The sequence below is a fragment of the Salvelinus fontinalis genome, chromosome 38 (assembly GCF_029448725.1).
Source record: "Salvelinus fontinalis isolate EN_2023a chromosome 38, ASM2944872v1, whole genome shotgun sequence".
Classification (NCBI taxonomy): Eukaryota; Metazoa; Chordata; class Actinopteri; order Salmoniformes; family Salmonidae; genus Salvelinus; species Salvelinus fontinalis.
In genome coordinates, this window is record NC_074702.1 from 12,784,875 (window position 1) to 12,802,266 (window position 17,392).

At 43.0% G+C, this 17,392-nt stretch overlaps 1 protein-coding gene across 2 annotated transcripts in view; it reads right to left on the reverse strand.

Annotated features, from left to right (window-relative positions):
* Positions 1-1,035: 1,035 nt before the first annotated feature.
* LOC129838017 (amyloid beta precursor like protein 1-like) overlaps positions 1,036-17,392 on the reverse strand; it is a 52,870-nt gene continuing 36,513 nt past the window's right edge. The window contains exons 2-17 of one of the 2 annotated variants that reach the window (XM_055904672.1): positions 17,199-17,378; positions 14,112-14,241; positions 12,565-12,677; positions 11,687-11,877; positions 11,258-11,601; positions 10,327-10,454; positions 9,639-9,713; positions 9,385-9,543; positions 8,829-8,957; positions 8,137-8,236; positions 7,594-7,761; positions 7,433-7,456; positions 7,248-7,312; positions 6,791-6,856; positions 6,487-6,630; positions 1,036-5,715 (exon numbers count right to left, since the gene is read on the reverse strand). In XM_055904672.1, coding sequence (XP_055760647.1) covers positions 5,617-5,715; positions 6,487-6,630; positions 6,791-6,856; positions 7,248-7,312; positions 7,433-7,456; positions 7,594-7,761; positions 8,137-8,236; positions 8,829-8,957; positions 9,385-9,543; positions 9,639-9,713; positions 10,327-10,454; positions 11,258-11,601; positions 11,687-11,877; positions 12,565-12,677; positions 14,112-14,241; positions 17,199-17,378 — 2,115 coding nt within the window. In that variant the 3' untranslated portion in view covers positions 1,036-5,616. Of the gene's footprint in view, positions 5,719-6,486; positions 6,631-6,790; positions 6,857-7,247; positions 7,313-7,432; positions 7,457-7,593; positions 7,762-8,136; positions 8,237-8,828; positions 8,958-9,384; positions 9,544-9,638; positions 9,714-10,326; positions 10,455-11,257; positions 11,602-11,686; positions 11,878-12,564; positions 12,678-14,111; positions 14,242-17,198; positions 17,379-17,392 lie in introns of both variants that reach the window. The other variant, XM_055904671.1, reaches the window with a different exon arrangement.

Sequence of the window (17,392 nt, forward strand, 5' to 3'; positions counted from 1 at the left end):
GTTCTACCCGCAGACACATTAAATTGTTAAAACAAGGAACGCTTTGCCTTGCCTAGGGCTGCTGAATCAAGTGCATTTAACGGGAACAACACAAAACGAATACAAAAAATAGGAACGCTTTATTGTTTTGTTTTTTTTACAGACATTTTTGACGATCGAATAGCAATTCCTTGGAGGTCGACCAGTAGATCGCGACCACTGACATAGCTAATGATTTATCAAATGTAGTTGAAAATACACACACAACAAAAGTCATAATTAAAGCCTAATAACGTTCCAACCAAATAACATGTGCTGAGCCTGCTGACACTATTAAAAACAGAAAATAATTCCACTCATTGAATTGGAACAAGTGAATTTGACTTAGTAGACAAGCAAAACCATTGTCTATGGTGTTTAAGACAGTATTGCTGCTGAGGGTTGTCATTTGGCCTAGAACAAACCATAAAACCATAACCATGTTGACTTCCTGCTCTTGCATATACCGAGTTACAGTCTGTGATGTTTAAATACTGGAATGAAAATGTTGAGGTGAAAGAACAGGATGTCATTGTGCTTCATGTTCTATTGAATCTAAATAGGTGCTTGGTTGATGTGTGGTTGTGTTCAACTCCCTGTTCTGACATAAAAATGCATAAACACATTTGCAGAAAACTTGAGGTTTTATTCCCTTAACTCTGTTGGCTATGTTTTGTACAGATATGAAGGTGGGTTTCAATCTCAAGACCTCAAATCCCAAATATGGCAGCACACTGTTTATAGTGTTGCACACATTATAGATACCTTCACCAATCTAGATCATACATTAGGCTACACCCAGCCACACAACATAAGCCATACTTTACAACACTCCACTTTCCTGTGGGTGGTGTGTTTATTAATGTGTTATTATAACCAGAGAATATCTCTCTGGATATAGCTGTGACAGAACACATGCGTCTCTCTTGGTGACCCCATGCTGGCTGATATTATAAAATCAAGACAACTATCCCATCCTGTAGTCAGAGGGGAAGTACAGTGATTCAAGAAACAGTGTTTCGTGGGTTATTTCTAATTTTATTACAGTTTTAAATAGCTTAATCAGATCTCCATTGCTCAGATTTCTTGCACATGAATTACACTCAACATAGCTCAGAGACAATTGGTTAAATTAGTCAGTTGTCTGACCTCTTCTAGAGCAAAGCATGTGTTTGGTCAAGTTCTGAATACATTTGAAGATCAGCTCCCTCAGTGATGTCATCAGTATCATTCCAATCAGAGGATAGTCAAAATGGTGGGAGTTCACATTATTTACAGTCAGTATCTGTGTCTGACAAAGAGCAATCATTTGTTCACAGTTGTGCTTGGCGCCACACCATGGACAATTTAGTTATAGACTTACTGACAGAGTATGTCTACTGTATCTGAACTGTTAGACATCACTTAACCTCTTTAGGGTGCCTATAGGTATTATTATACAAGCTATTACATTTTTCATACAGTGAGAAAACATGACCCTCAATCCAATTGATTATTACTTAGAAATAAAAATACATAATTACATCCAAAACACAGCATTGTAAAAGGCAATAATGCAGCAATTAAACTCTCCATATAATTGTTTACATTTTCATTGGCTGGGGAGGGGAGGAAGGCCAACATAGAAGTATCTTAATCAAGAGAGGACATACAAATGTGTGTTCAGTCACTACAGTATACACCATTCTACATCTGCTAAATGCTGGTAGGAAAACCTTGAGTCTTTGGGGAAACACAGGCAAGCTTATTCTCTTCTATAGTTTCAGGAGTATCGATACAAGTGTAACAGTATAACTTTAGACCGTTCCCTCGCCCCGACCGGTCGCGAACCAGGGACCCTCTGCACACATCAACAACAGTTACCCACGAAGCGTCGTTACCCATCGCTCTGCAAAGGCAGCAAGTCTCAGAGTAAGTGACGTCACCGACTGAAAGGCTGCTAGCGCGCACCACCACATAGCCAGCCATTTCACATCGGTTACATTCATCCCCCTTTTGACCTCCTCCTTTTCCGCAGCAACCAGTGATCCGGGTCAACAGCATCAATGTAACAGTATAACTTTAGTCCGTTCCCTCGCCCCGACCCGGGCGCGAACCAGGGACCCTCTGCACACATCAACAACGGTCACACACGAAGCATCGTTACCCATCGCTCCACAAAAGCCGCGGCCCTCGTGGAGCGATGGGTAACGACGCTTCGTGGGTAACTGTTGTTGATGTGTGCAGAGGGTCCCTGGTTAGCGACCGCGTCGTGGCGAGGGGACGGTCTAAAGTTAAACTGTTACACAAGGTTCAACTGACTTAAACTGTGAACGTACCACATTTTCATCCACTAAACAGAGCTGTACAAATTATACAAAGACTACCTCAGCTCTCTAATTATCTTGATGCAGTAACCACAACCTGTGATTCCTACAATCCAAAAGCAATACATGGAAAATTCAAATCTCTGAGGTCAAGTATTTGAACTCATCTTCCCCATATTCAAAGCAGTGTTTGAATAAAGAAACAGAACGGTTTGAGGGTGAAATCAGCCACATCTCCTCTGATGTGATCAATAAATTACTCCCTTGTGTCACCAGTGGTTTCATGGAGTACACAACCTAGCCATGAGTTATAAATAAATGATGAAACTCTAAGGATGTTTCAGGACTGGTGGTGTTTTAAAAAGTAAAATGTTCAGAATTCTGAGAGTAGTGAAAGATGATTGGTTTTGGTTAGGATCATCTGTAGTACAGTAGGCCAACAGTAGTTGCAGTTGACACTGTTGATTATGAAGAAACCTCCTACTGTGTATGTAACCATCCAACACAAAGAACTCTCTCTGGTACCAAAATCATGTAGTGGATAATAAATTAAATTTAAAACCCATCCAAGAGGTCAACAATCAGCCATTGAAAAGGGGACAATCCCTTGTGATCTATATACAGTGAATGATATTGATCATACTAACTGTTACAGATGCATCAGTGAGATGCAACATCTCCCTAGTGGACTAACATTCAACTGGTTTATATACAGCGTCTATATGTTCATCCTGCCTGAAACCTGCCATGTCCCTAATAAAGATTACACTTGAATTTGAAGCAATAAACTGAAAATAACTCACTAAGGTGTGCTAGAGCAAATATTGTGGTCCCACCCAATCTGAGCAATAGTCCAGTCCTCGGCGTACCTCCCTTACGTGCAACTGTTACCCAATATCACCATGTTTGCCAACATCACTATGTTCCATAATGCTGAAGTCCATTGCACCACAACAATGATTGACATCCCACTGTTCTCATTCAAACCTGCAAATAGTGAAAAGAGACATTCAGTGTTAAACTACAGTGAGATAATGAGGAAAGTTTTGGACATGTAGCTTGTCTACTGATTACAGGTTAGTCCTTGGGGTTCTACTAGGGGAGTGATGCACTATCGAAGAGGAAATGGAGTCTCAACGTCTACCTAAAATACATTCAGTCAGAAGTTAATTGTGTCATCTTGTGCTGGTTTTTACAACAGTCCGTTTTCAATCAGCCATGTTAGGAAAATGTTCTCTCTCTCTGAACAGCACAAGGTATTCTTCTTTTTTGTTATTATTCCATTACACTGATGCAAATTCACTCTAGAAATGTCTATTTTGAAGTCAAGTTTTTTTCTAAAGATATTTACACTGTCCATTTTAATCTGTAACATTTCCATCTTATCAAAAGCAAAGAACAGGAACAACACAAAGACGGTAGCATCATACACCAAATCTGCATGCTTTCATTAAAATAATGGACTTCTCATCACTTTGTTACAATTTTTTTAGGTAGCAGTCATTCACTTAAATGGTACATTTGGTACATTAGTTCAATTATATAGTTCACATCACATGGAATAGGCTCTGGGTGCCGGTTATGTCAGATGCCACAGACTGATGGATGAGGTTGGGCTGAATATCAAAAGACCACCAACCCATTTTACTATGGATTGATAATATATGTTGCTGTAAGTAATACCTAAGTAACAACTAAGTTAATCAAGCTTCAATACCTCACATTCCCAACCCAACCTCCTCATCTCTGCTTCCTTCATTATAACTACCCAACCTCCTCATCTCTGCTTCATTCATTATAACTACCCAACCTCCTCATCTCTGCTTCATTCATTATAACTACCCAACCTCCTCATCTCTGCTTCATTCATTATAACTACCCAACCTCCTCATCTCTGCTTCCTTCATTATAACTACCCAACCTCCTCATCTCTGCTTCCTTCATTATAACTACCCAACCTCCTCATCTCTGCTTCATTCATTATAACTACCCAACCTCCTCATCTCTGCTTCATTCATTATAACTACCCAACCTCCTCATCTCTGCTTCCTTCATTATAACTACCCAACCTCCTCATCTCTGCTTCCTTCATTATAACAACCCAACCTCCTCATCTCTGCTTCATTCATTATAACTACCCAACCTCCTCATCTCTGCTTCATTCATTATAACTACCCAACCTCCTCATCTCTGCTTCCTTCATTATAACTACCCAACCTCCTCATCTCTGCTTCCTTCATTATAACAACCCAACCTCCTCATCTCTGCTTCATTCATTATAACTACCCAACCTCCTCATCTCTGCTTCATTCATTATAACTACCCAACCTCCTCATCTCTGCTTCATTCATTATAACTACCCAACCTCCTCATCTCTGCTTCATTCATTATAACAACCCAACCTCCTCATCTCTGCTTCATTCATTATAACAACCCAACCTCCTCATCTCTGCTTCATTCATTATAACTACCCAACCTCCTCATCTCTGCTTCATTCATTATAACAACCCAACCTCCTCATCTCTGCTTCATTCATTATAACAACCCAACCTCCTCATCTCTGCTTCATTCATTATAACTACCCAACCTCCTCATCTCTGCTTCATTCATTATAACTGTGCCTGGCTTTGAAAGAAGATGTCCTTCATTGACTCATGGATGTGGGGTTGGCTTGGTGGTCATCATGTCAGTCATTGTAGCTTTAGATAGAGAACTAGTTTGTGTGGAGTTTTAGATCAGCTATACTATATTGTTTGTTCACATTTTACACCATTTATTTGAACTGGAATATAATGAATCAGAGCTGTAACACAATCCAATAAAGAATAAACAGATGACATACAGAACAAAGCAAAATGCAGTGTTCAACATTGAGTCAGTTTCTGACAAATACCAATCAATTTTATTAAGAATAAGGGGGTCAACTCAAGCCAATCCAATGGCATTCCTATCCAAGTAGACAGGAGTGAATCTCTCCAAAGGAGATGATTGTTACACTGTGGCATTAATGTCCACCCCTTTATTCTAGACCAGAAGAGTAAGAGGATGGGTCAGTTGGTAATACGTCTCTGTTACTGGTTTACATTCCAAAAACTGATGTGGGGACATGGTTAGTCAGAGGTTTGGGGTACATACCCCCTATTTGCTTGTCAAGTTACATTAAAGTGTTGGTCGTAATGATACGTCTTAATACATCATTGGGTGGTGTGACTAGGACTGCCCCTAGGAGGGGAAGCAAGGAAAGGGAGCGCCTCGTGTGATTGGGCATGACCGGGAGGCCACACCCACCGCCTCAGTTCATTTGCTCAAAGAATTTGTAGGTGGGGTTTTCATAGCCGTGGTTCTGCATCTTGTTTAGTTGGCGCTCCTCTGGGGTCAGCATGGGGTCAACCTGCTGTGAGACACGGAGGGTCAAATGTCATACTGATACAGATACAGTACAATGCTACGGTATAAGGAAGTGCTATCAGCAGGAAGTAGGAGACACTATATTGTGCTATAAGCATAAAGTGCCTCTCCTACCTGCCGCTGCAGGGAGAGACACTTTGAATACCTGCCTACGACAAGCCAACTGACATTTACTCCTGAGGTGTTGCTCTGTTGCGCCTTCTATAGCCACCATGGTTATGATTTGAACCTGCTGGTCATCTATGAACAAAAACGATCTGGCCTTAATGGCCACATGTATCTCCACCCTGGACAGCCAGAAGAGGGCTGGCCACCCTCAGAGCCTGATTTCGTTCTAGGTTTCTTCCTATAGTAGGTTTATGCTTTTTAGGGAGAATTTCCTAGCCTCTAGGCTTCTACATCTGCATAGATTTCTCTCTGGGGTTTTAGGCTGGGCATCTGTAAAGCACTGTGACAACTGCTGATGTAAAAAAAGTTTTATAAAATACATTTGATTGATTGTGTTTAGTTTAGTTTTATTTTGCATACAGCTAAAAGCTGTACAAACAACTAATCAACAAATTGTGAGAATAATGGAACTGGAAGGGATGATGATCATGATGGATGATCAAGGAAGAAAGTTTATGGCATTGAGATCGGAGGAAGCCTTGGTCAGAGAAGTCAAAACAATATTTAAACCCACACTAATGTGCAATAAAGAGATCTACTGAAAGTATCAAAGTGCCCGGGTTCTGTTGGATTCCCTGCCTCCTACCTCCACGATGCCATGGCTGATGGTGCCATACGGCTTCCTGCGCACCAGCAACAGACTAATCACCATCACCATGGCGATGGCCACGGCAACCACGAGCAACCCCACCATGGCCCCGCGGTTGAACGTCTCCAGGGCGTCTGGTTGCTAAGGACAGAAACAGAAGAGGGGAAGAGTGGGCACAAAGATGGGAGGATGGAGAAATTAGAGGTTGATATCATCATGGGAATGACTTACAATACCACAAGAGAGGACTGGGTCCGCTCAGCCCAGCCCATCCAGACACTTATCTAGGTAGCAGACTCACCAGTTCATCTGTCTGGATCTCAGGAGACTTGTAGACTACCTGCTTGAGCTCCACAGAGGTGTTAATCTAGAGAGTGAGAGCAAGAGTGAGAGAAAGAGAGAGAGGAGGTTATTTAATAGGGCATTACAGAGGAAGTACCACAGAATTAAATAGAACACATTAACTACATATCTATGGGAGTTGACTTCCTGCTGTGGGAGGATGTTATAGTAGGTGAGTAAAAATGTAGCAGTTTATCACGTGGAGGCTGCAGTGCGACACAAGCTATTTTTCCATATACACACACGAGGGGTGAGATACAAAGTGGGTAGGGATGAGGGAGAGAAGGAGAGATGATTAACATAATATCTGTCAGCGTATCTCTTGGCTGTGCTGTAAACACAAGTGCAAGTAGGATGCCATGTCTGCAAAGTGACGTGTATGTTTGCAATAAAAAAAAAATAGAGATGTTTCTCACTTTCTCCTCATATTCATACGTGGGGCTTCTCTCAGATGTGGCATAGTCATACTCGTCTGTAGAGGCTGAGTGCAGAGGCAGAAAACACACAGATTCAGCCATGATCAACTTCAACTTTTTCTTTCTTTGGAAATGACATTTTGGCAGACAAATATCACACTTCATGTTCCTTCCCTTCAACTCACCTTTCTTAGTGTTGGGCTGTGGGTCTTGACAGGACAGAAACAAGAGAGAGAGAAAAAAATGTTAACTACTGCTTGTATTCAAATAAATGAATTATTTCCTGAAGTATTTGAAGAGGAAACATTTTGTGTGTATGCGTGCATTCATGAGTGTGTGTCCGTACCGATGCGGGGTGGGTAGGGCCTGTTCTGGAAGGCTCTCTCCTCCTCCTCCTCGTCATCCTTCTCCTCCTCACTCTCGGCAGGAAGCAGCTCCTCGGTGGTGCGTGTCTCAGAGAAGGATGTGGTCATGAGCTCACTGATGTCTCCTCGCTCCGCCTTCACCAGCTCCTCTACAGGGAGAGAGGGAGAAACAAGCAGGTTTTAAACACAGGAAAGGTGTTTAGAGAAATACAATAAACTAAAGTGCTACCCAGCTTGATATACAGTACAGTATAATGTATTTACGGTAAAACTGTTATTTACACCTTATATACACCAATCCTTTATTTTCTGAATGAGAGTTCCCTAGAGAAATTTCAAGATAATAATAACCTACTAATTAGATAATGTATATTTGGAACTTTGAATGTCTTACAAAGACATCATGATAAATGCTAGCTTATCTTTCTAAATGTCTTATGAAGGAACTAAAACATGAATATTAGGACAGGGGCAGTAACCCCACATCCTGGTCTACATGGAGAGTAGAGAGGAGTGTAGCGTACGGATATCATCGTGCAGCTCCTCAGCCAAGGCAGGGACCTTGTAGAGTAATGCCAAGCTCTGGTTCATCCTCTCCTCAATCACATGGAGGTGGGTGTAGACCTGCAACCCCAAGAGATCAATGCTGGTTAGGTTCATTGCAAGACAAAGCCCCCACCGAGTCTGAAAGAGTTATGTGTTGGTTTAATGTAATGACATTTACAAGTGAAAATGAGTTTTGCTGTTAAGGATGATTATGACATCAGTTTTGATCCTTTTGGTAAAGGGGCAATCTGCAGTTGCTACATGCATTTTTGGACATATAAATAGATGATATGTACCCATTGATTCTTGACAAATATAATTTATAAATGCCCCATGAGCTTAGTTCAACTGTGGTACCCCATTAGAACCCAACCTATAAGCTTGTTTTACTCCAATAGCCTCAAAAACATCATTGATATCATGAATGGTCAGTCACAGTATGCATAGCTATGTCTATGAACTTGAGTGGTTACATTTCTCCAGCCCAATCCCTCAGCTTTTTACCGAAACAGGGGCGGGGATATACTTTTTTATTTATTGTTTCAACAACTGATTGCCCCTTTAAGAGTTATTTCATGAGCATCATTTTTCATGAAGCAGCATCACTGCTTAAGGAAGATGTACAGTATCTTTTCATCCTAGTATATTCCGGTATATTTTCATTTCACACCTGGAACTTCATCTGCTCAGCCTTCTGGGGGTCGACGGCCTCAATGTGCTGGTAGTGTCTCAGAGTGTGTCTGCGGTCCTTCTGCTCTGCTGCCATGTATCGCTTCAGAGCCTGCAGCACCCGCTCTGGCTGTTGAGAGAGGAGGGATATTATAGTCAGAGAATGGAGGGGGTGGAGAAGGTGTGGAAGAAATTAACAATATACTACAGTCCACTCATACTCTCTGCCTAACAAATATACACTGAGTATACCAAACATAAGGAACACCTTCCTAATATTGAGTTGCACCCCTCCCTTTGCCCTCAGAACAGCCTCAATTCAGGGCATGGACTCTACAAGGTGTTAAAAGCGTTCCACAGAGATGCTGCCCCATGTTGACTCCAATGCTTCCCACAGTTGTGACAAGTTGTCTGGATGTCCTTTGGATGGTGGACCATTCTTGATACACACAGGAAATTGTTGAGCGTGAAAAACCCAGCAGCGTTGCAGTTCTGTACAGTCATGTTCTCTGCCTAAGAAAATGTAGATATCCCTGCTGCCCCTGCTGTCTGCGGACCTGTGGGGGCTCTGCCTGCACGGTGGTCAGGTAGCTCTCCAAGGCCAGTCTGCGGTTGTTGTTGAGGGTGGCCACCACGCGGGCCAGGTGGGTCTCCACCAGCCTCTGTCTCTCCCCTGCAACCTGCTCCTCCAGAGTCTGCAACACAGACTGGAAATGCTGGGGGGAGAGGAGAGGGGTATCATTGTTGCGTTAATAGGTATAGGAGTGTCCGTCTCCCATCTTTTCTTCCTTCTTTAATCCCCTCTTCCTACCTCATTAAGGGCTTGGCGGTCAGACTTGGGCAGGTTCTTGGATTGGTTGTCAGCCTCAGCCCATTCTTTCATGATCTGAAAAGGCAAGATGCGTTAATGTCACACACACACACACACACACACACACACACACACACACACACACACACACACACACACACACACACACACACACACACACACACACACACACACACACACACACACACACACACACACACACAGAGAGAGAGAGATTTACGCAGACAGGAATCCACTGAGGACCATTCTGATGTTTAAAATGCTCCATATCCACCTCAATCTACAGCTACTAAGAAAGTCTGTCTGTTTATGGGTATCCACTTGGCTTGGTTCACTTGAACAGTTGATTGCATACTCATCGCGTCCTCACCTTCTCAAAACCCATTGGATGAGAAAGCCAGCCTAACCCCCCCCACCCCCCACCCCCGAACCTTCTCCTCCAATGGATTTTGAGAAGGAGTTGAGGAGAGAGGACAGAGTATTTAATTGTGATTCTCCCAATATATTAATATTGCATTAAGACCTCACTTCAGGTCCCAGAGCAATTTGCCCCCAACTGTCAACAGTGGGTTCTGTAGGAGATCACAGATACGGAAACAGCACAGCAGGCCTGGCCTCATCTTATTGGTTCATTGCCTGTCCAAACCCGCCTCCCTGCCCACCTTACCTCATTGATACGTTTCATTCGCCGCTCCTCCAGGTCCATCTTGGCACGCAGGAAGTTGGCGTGTTCACTGTCGTCCCCTGGCATCTCGAAGTAAACATCCACACCATCTGTGGGGCGAGGGGTGGGTACTGCAGAGGAGAAGGAGGAGAGGGGGATAAGGAGAGGAGGGGAATGAGACGAGGGAGAATAAAGGATGCAAAACAAAGGAGAAGAGAGAGAGAGATGGAGGTACAGGCAGTGCAGCAGAATGAAAGACGGTGAAGATGAGGGAGACAGAAAGATATCCCAATCATTGCCATTACCCAGGGAGAGAGAGAGAGCCAGACAACCATTGATCCAGATAGTAGGGTGAACAGTCAGCATTATTGATTTGGAGACGTGTAGTGCTGTAAATACATCAGCCAGCCACTCCTATATCCAGCCAGACAGATAGGCATGGTGAGTGTGTGTGTGCATGCATGTGTGTGTGTGTGTGTGTGTGTGCCCTTGCATGCATGCGTAATCATCCTTAGTCTATTACAGAGATAGCGTGAGAGAGAGAAAGTATTGGAGATGCTAACTGGGCACTACAGTTCATTCCCCAGTAAGTAAGAGTAAGTGGGAGAGTGATGTCAGCATTTACCCAGTCTTTTTACTGCCCTGTTAACCACTCTAAGGGTAGCAACTACAGTCCATTCCCTTACTGAGACTGGCCTTTAGAGAGAAAAATCCAGACGAGACAAAACCTAGACACAACTTAATACCCCACTTCTGTAGGTAAGAATATAGACAATATGGATAAAATTCCATCTAGGGCAAAGTGGTATTCCTATAAAGCTTATGCCCATGAAATCCTCTCAGATCTAGTTGAGAGGTGGTAAGTAGGGGCTAAGAATTGTTTCTGGACAGGGTGAAGATGTAACTGTGAAATAGAAGGTAGGTGGTTACTCACGGCTGTCTCCCCTGGTCTGGGGTGGGGATGTGGAGGGGTTGCGACCAGCCTGACCCTGGCCTTTCTCATAGTAGAAGGAGTCTGTGTAGTCAGAAGCCTGATAGGGGCCAGAGTCAATGGAGTACTCATACTCCTCTGGGTCTTTCACCGCTGCTGCAACCTCCTGCTGCTGCTCCTCCTCTTCCTCCTCCTCCTCATCATCCTCATCCTCTACTGCCTCCTCCTCATCCTCTTCCACCACCTGCTCATTCTCTTCCACCATCTCATCGTCTTCCTCCTCCATGTCTGCCTCATCCACATCGGTGTCAGGAGAGGGGCTTGGGGTGGGTGTTGTCACTTTGACTCTGGGAATGGGGTACAAGGTCAAACATTATGATCATCATCATCACCCCCATCATCACCACAGACAGCAGGGGTAATGGGACTCACCCTGTGTTGACTTTGACCTGAGGGGTGAGGGCCTGGGGTCCTGCTGGGAGAACGTCCCCTCCCTCGGTCTCCCCCCTGCCACTGGACCCGCCCCTCCCCGGGCAGCACACATACTCCACCCCACGGAAACGTTCGCCGCACGGCAACAGCATCCCATAACTATGCAGCTCCAGACCGTCTGCTGTGCAGGCCTGAAACAGAAAGGATGAGAGAAATATGTTAAACTGGATCAAGATTGGAAAAGACCAAGGTGAACTAGAGAGATCAGGGGTGTATAGAAAAAGAGAGGAAATGTGAGTGTGATCAAAGGGAACTAACTAGCAGGACGAATGGAACACGACAGAGGGTAACCGGTTCCTCAGCATGATGAAGGTGAAATATAAAAACTACAACTTACATCACCTCCCTGGCCTCCAATAAACTGCCTCACCTCCCTGGCCTCCAATAAACTGCCTCACCTCCCTGGCCTCCAATAAACTGCCTCACCTCCCTGGCCTCCAATAAACTGCCTCACCTCCCTGGAATATAATAACCTACCACACCTCCCTGGCCTATAATAAACTACTCTAGCTGCTCTCTGCTGATGCAGTATGATACTGTATGTTACACTACACCCAGCTGGGTACAGTTAGCTTCCAGCCCCAGTCTGTTACTGCAGTGCAGTCTACACTGCAGTTTAGTTATTGACTCAATTAGTCCAAGTCAAAGTTTAATGTCTCATAGAAGTCTATGCTAACTCTCTATAAAGAGTCCTAGTGGCGTTAAAACCCAATTAAAACATAAGAAATTAATTGAAAAATGAACATGTAATATAATTTAGGCATAATTTCATTAACTGTAATATAATCTTAGTTAATATAATGTCACTCCGCCCGCACCTCCTTGGCTATGTTGTGCCAGTAGACGTAGCTCTCACAGGCATCCATCTGCTCCTGGTGCAGGAAACGGCATCGGTCTGGAACCAACAGGGCTTCACTCACATACTCACCCACTGCAGAGCAAGAGAGAGAGGAGGGAAATGGAATGAGAGGGAGAATATTTTATATTTTAATACTTGCCTTGGTTGTAACATTTTTTTAATTGATAAACATCCATAAATCAGAGAGAGAGAGAGAGGAGAGAGAGAGAGACTTGAACTAGAAAGGTTCAGTATAATAAGATAATGCCAACTCATTACAGTGCCTCTGCACTGTCTGGGCTGAGGACGAGGTGAGGAGTGGAGATTGATCCAAAACACAATGGTGTGCTGCTGCCTGCAGTTCTACTTTCAATAGCTGCAGGCAGTCAGTCAGTCAAGGACAGAAAAATGTGAAGTATGCTTTATTTCACATTTTAATTTAAGTAATTTGATTCCATCGGTCACAATAGTGAAAATAATAACTTTTGTACTTTATAGGCTCTAGAGAAGTTAAAGTTGTATTTATTAACAAATAAGCCATATCTTATGCATTATTAAGGTGTCGAGTATGATTAAAAATAAAATACAATTTTATTGGGGGCGGCAGGTAGCCTAGTGGTTAGAGCGTTGGACTAGTAACCGAAAGGTTGCAAGATCGAATCCCCGAACTCTGTTGTTGTTGTGTGTCGAACTGCTTTGCTTAATCTTGGCCAGGTCGCAGTTGCAAATGAGAACTTGTTCTCAACTAGCCTACCTGGTTAAATAAAGGTTAAATAAGAAAATAAAAATGGGTGTATCATTCAGGGCTAGGATATGGGTGTATCATTCAGGGCTAGGATATGGGTGTATCAGTACTTGATTGTATCAATATTAGGGTATTGGCATGTGGGTGTTAGGGCATGGGGAGAGAGGGATGGGGTGTTTGGGTAATTGGGTTGAGGTGTGTGGGTAAATTAGCTGTGGTATATACAGTAGATATTGGGGCAAATGTCTGTTCATTTTATTATAGGCAGAGCACTGTATGTTCCCATCAGTCACAATTATTTTTACATACTTTTCAATTACTATAATTTTTTTAAGCAATTTGGATTACATGTTAGGGTTACTAATGGTATAAGATGTGCATAGTGGCATGTTTGAAAAAATGTGGGGTTAAAATTCAACACAGACTGAAATGCCTTTCCACCATTTTAATGGAGTGAAGCCCTTTGGTGCACCTGACAAAGCTTTGACAATGGAATCCATTCAAATGAACTATTATACGTACTATGTCCGTTTCTATTATTCCTTCCCGAGGCTGAATTTGAACGCTACTTAAACATATCATGGAAATTACATGCTTTGTATTAAACATAATGATGACATGTTACTTATTAATTTAATAAAGGTATCCTCCGAAATGGGGTGGGTGATCAAAGGGAAGTTGTGAAATGTTTTGAGTGATGTTTGTGTAGGGATACGCTGAAGATTAGAAGGATGATGATTATGATGCTGAGGGTGCAGCCATTGCAGACATGTGGTTCTTACCCTGGCAGCGGTAGGGCATGACGATGAAGGGGCGTGTCTGGCAGTGGCCCCAGCCCTTCTTACACCAGGCTGGGATGGTGACGGGTCTGGAGGACTCCTCCACATGGGAGATCTGTAGGGCTGGGTACATCTGGTTGGACAGATGGACAGGCAGACAGACGGTGGGAGGGACAGATGGATGGACGATATGGACAGACAGGACATCAGGGAGGAGAGAGACAACAGGGTCAGACAATGGAGAGGGGAAAAGGGGAGGGGAGACGTACAGTACAGACAGAGGGAGAGAGGAGGAGAGAGGAGGAGAGGGCAAGAGGGAGTAGGAGAGAGGATAGCACAATCAATAGGGAGAAAGGTAAAAAAGGAGAGACTCATGCAACGGTCTGAAACACTTTGGTCCTAAGGGTCTATTTTCTGACTATGCATGTCGTACACTGATATTCTTGTTAAGATGTAAGGAAAATTCCAGTCTGAAAACAAGTTGACCTATACAATCCCACTTCCAATTGTTTCAATAATCCCAATTTCACATCTGACTACTTTCAATTAAAATGTAGGGCAATGGCATAAGCACAGCCCTATAATGAGGTTTAATGGATTGAGAAATGTATTTGGCACGCTGTCTGAGAGCCGGATCAACAGACATTGAGGAAAAAGGGAACACTTTTGTGGAAAAGCAATCACAGAAGAATAATGAGCTGGGTAATCATATTACAGCCATTTCAACTGTGTGACTGCTGTTTTCTTTACCTGCTGTGCTTCATTTAGCCACCAGGTGGTGCATGATGTCCTTTTATAAAAACAGGCTCTTTGCTCTTGTTGGGGAGGGGGAGCAGCGAGTCTCAAATCAAACCAAGGCTGTGGCTAGGCCTGTCATGCCATTGATATGCCTTAAATTTGGCATGCAGGAGACTTTCAGGAATTAGGGGGATAAACGTGGCAGGAGGAAGATCGATGAATGGTAGTATTAATATTCAGGAAATATCAATAAATATTTTCTCCTGACCACCATCACTCCACTACATATACATATACATATACATATATATATATATATACATATACATATACATATATATATATATATATATATATATGGAAATATATAGATTTGATAGGACAAGACAAACCAAGTGAGACAGATTGGGAGATTAGGTTGGTTACTCCTGCTCCTATTCATAATGTTGTGTCAGGTATCTATACCAGTCTGTCCACCCATTTACAGTGCATTCAGAAAGTATTCACACCCCTTGACTTTTTCCACATGTTGTTGTTACAGCCTGAATTTAAAATGGATAAAATGTAGATTTATTTGTCACTGGCCTACACACAATAGCCCATAATGTCAAAGTGGAATGATGTTTTTAAATGTTTACAAATCAATTTAAAATTAGAAGCTGAAATGTCTCAAGTCAATAAGTAGTCAAACCCTTTGTTATGACAAGCCTAAATGAGTTCAGGAGTAAACATGTGTTTAACAAGTCACATAATAAGTTGCAATCCGTGTGCAATAGTGTTAAACATGATTTTTTAATGACTACCTCATCTCTGTACCCCACACACACAAATATCTGTAACGTCCTTCAGTCAAGCACTGAATTTCAAAAACACAGATTCAACCACAAAGACCAGAGATGTTTTCCAATGCCTCGCAAATAAGGGCACCAATTGGTAGATGGGTAAAAAAATATATACACTGCTCAAAAAAATAAAGGGAACACTTAAACAACACAATGTAACTCCAAGTCAATCACACTTCTGTGAAATCAAACTGTCCACTTAGGAAGCAACACTGATTGACAATAAATTTCACATGCTGTTGTGCAAATGGAATAGACAAAAGGTGGAAATTATAGGCAATTAGCAAGACACCCCCCAAAACAGGAGTGATTCTGCAGGTGGTGACCACAGACCACTTCTCAGTTCCTATGCTTCCTGGCTGATGTTTTGGTCACTTTTGAATGCTGGCGGTGCTCTCACTCTAGTGGTCGCATGAGACGGAGTCTACAACCCAAACAAGTGGCTCAGGTTCATCCAGGATGGCACATCAATGCGAACTGTGGCAAAAAGGTTTGCTGTGTCTGTCAGCGTAGTGTCCAGAGCATGCAGGCGCTACCAGGAGACAGGCCAGTACATCAGGAGACGTGGAGGAGGCCGTAGGAGGGCAACAACCCAGCAGCAGGACCGCTACCTCCGCCTTTGTGCAAGGAGGTGCACTGCCAGAGCCCTGCAAAATGACCTCCAGCAGGCCACAAATGTGCATGTGTCTGCTCAAAAGTGCTTTGATTTCACAGAAGTGTGATTGACTTGGAGTTACATTGTGTTGTTTAAGTGTTCCCTTTATTTTTTTGAGCAGTGTATATCCCTTTGAGCATGGTGAAGTTATTAATTACACTTTGGATGGTGTATCAATACACCCAGTCACTACAAAGATATAGGTGTCCTTGCTAACTTAGTTGCCGGAGAGGAGAGAAACCGCTCAGGAATTTCACCATGAGGCCAATGGTGGCTTTAAAAGAGTTTAATGGCTATGGTAGGATAAAACTGCTCAACAACATTGTAGTTACCGTATGCCACATTACTAACCTAATTGACAGACTGAAAAGAAAGAAGTCTGTACAGAAGAAAAATATTCCAAAACATGCATTTTGTTTGCAACAAGGCACTAAAGTAAAACTGCAAAAAATGTGGCAAAGCAATTACATTTTTGTTCTGAATATGTTTGGGGCAAATCCAATACAACACATTACTGAGTACCACTCTCCATATGTTCAAGCATAGTTGTGACTTCATCATGTTATGGGTATGCTTGTAATCGTTTGCAAAAACATGTTTTTAACTTTGTCATTATTGTGAAGAATTTACTTTTTTACTCCATATTGAATTCAGTCTGTAACAATAAGTCAAGGGTTATGAATACTTTCTGAAGGCCCTGAATCTACCACTATCTTTATATCCATAAACCTATCTAAAGTATCTGCTCTCTAGTATGCTATTGCAGCAGTATTGGAGATGAGCTGAGCATTACAGTGCAGTAACAGTGCAGTATGAGGTCGATCTCATAACCATAGCAGTGTTGTTGGCTCCTACCTCTTGGCAGTAGGACAGGATCTGGTTGGGCTCTGTGAAGCAGCCCTGCCGGCCCTGAGGGTCAGGCTCCCATTGGCCAGTCTCAGGGTTCATGTGCAGCAGCTGACGCCCACAGAACATGGCAATCTGCGGCTCGGCCACCAGGGGCCCCGGTCCATTCACCTCAGCCATGGCCAAGGCCTAGAGAGAGGGAG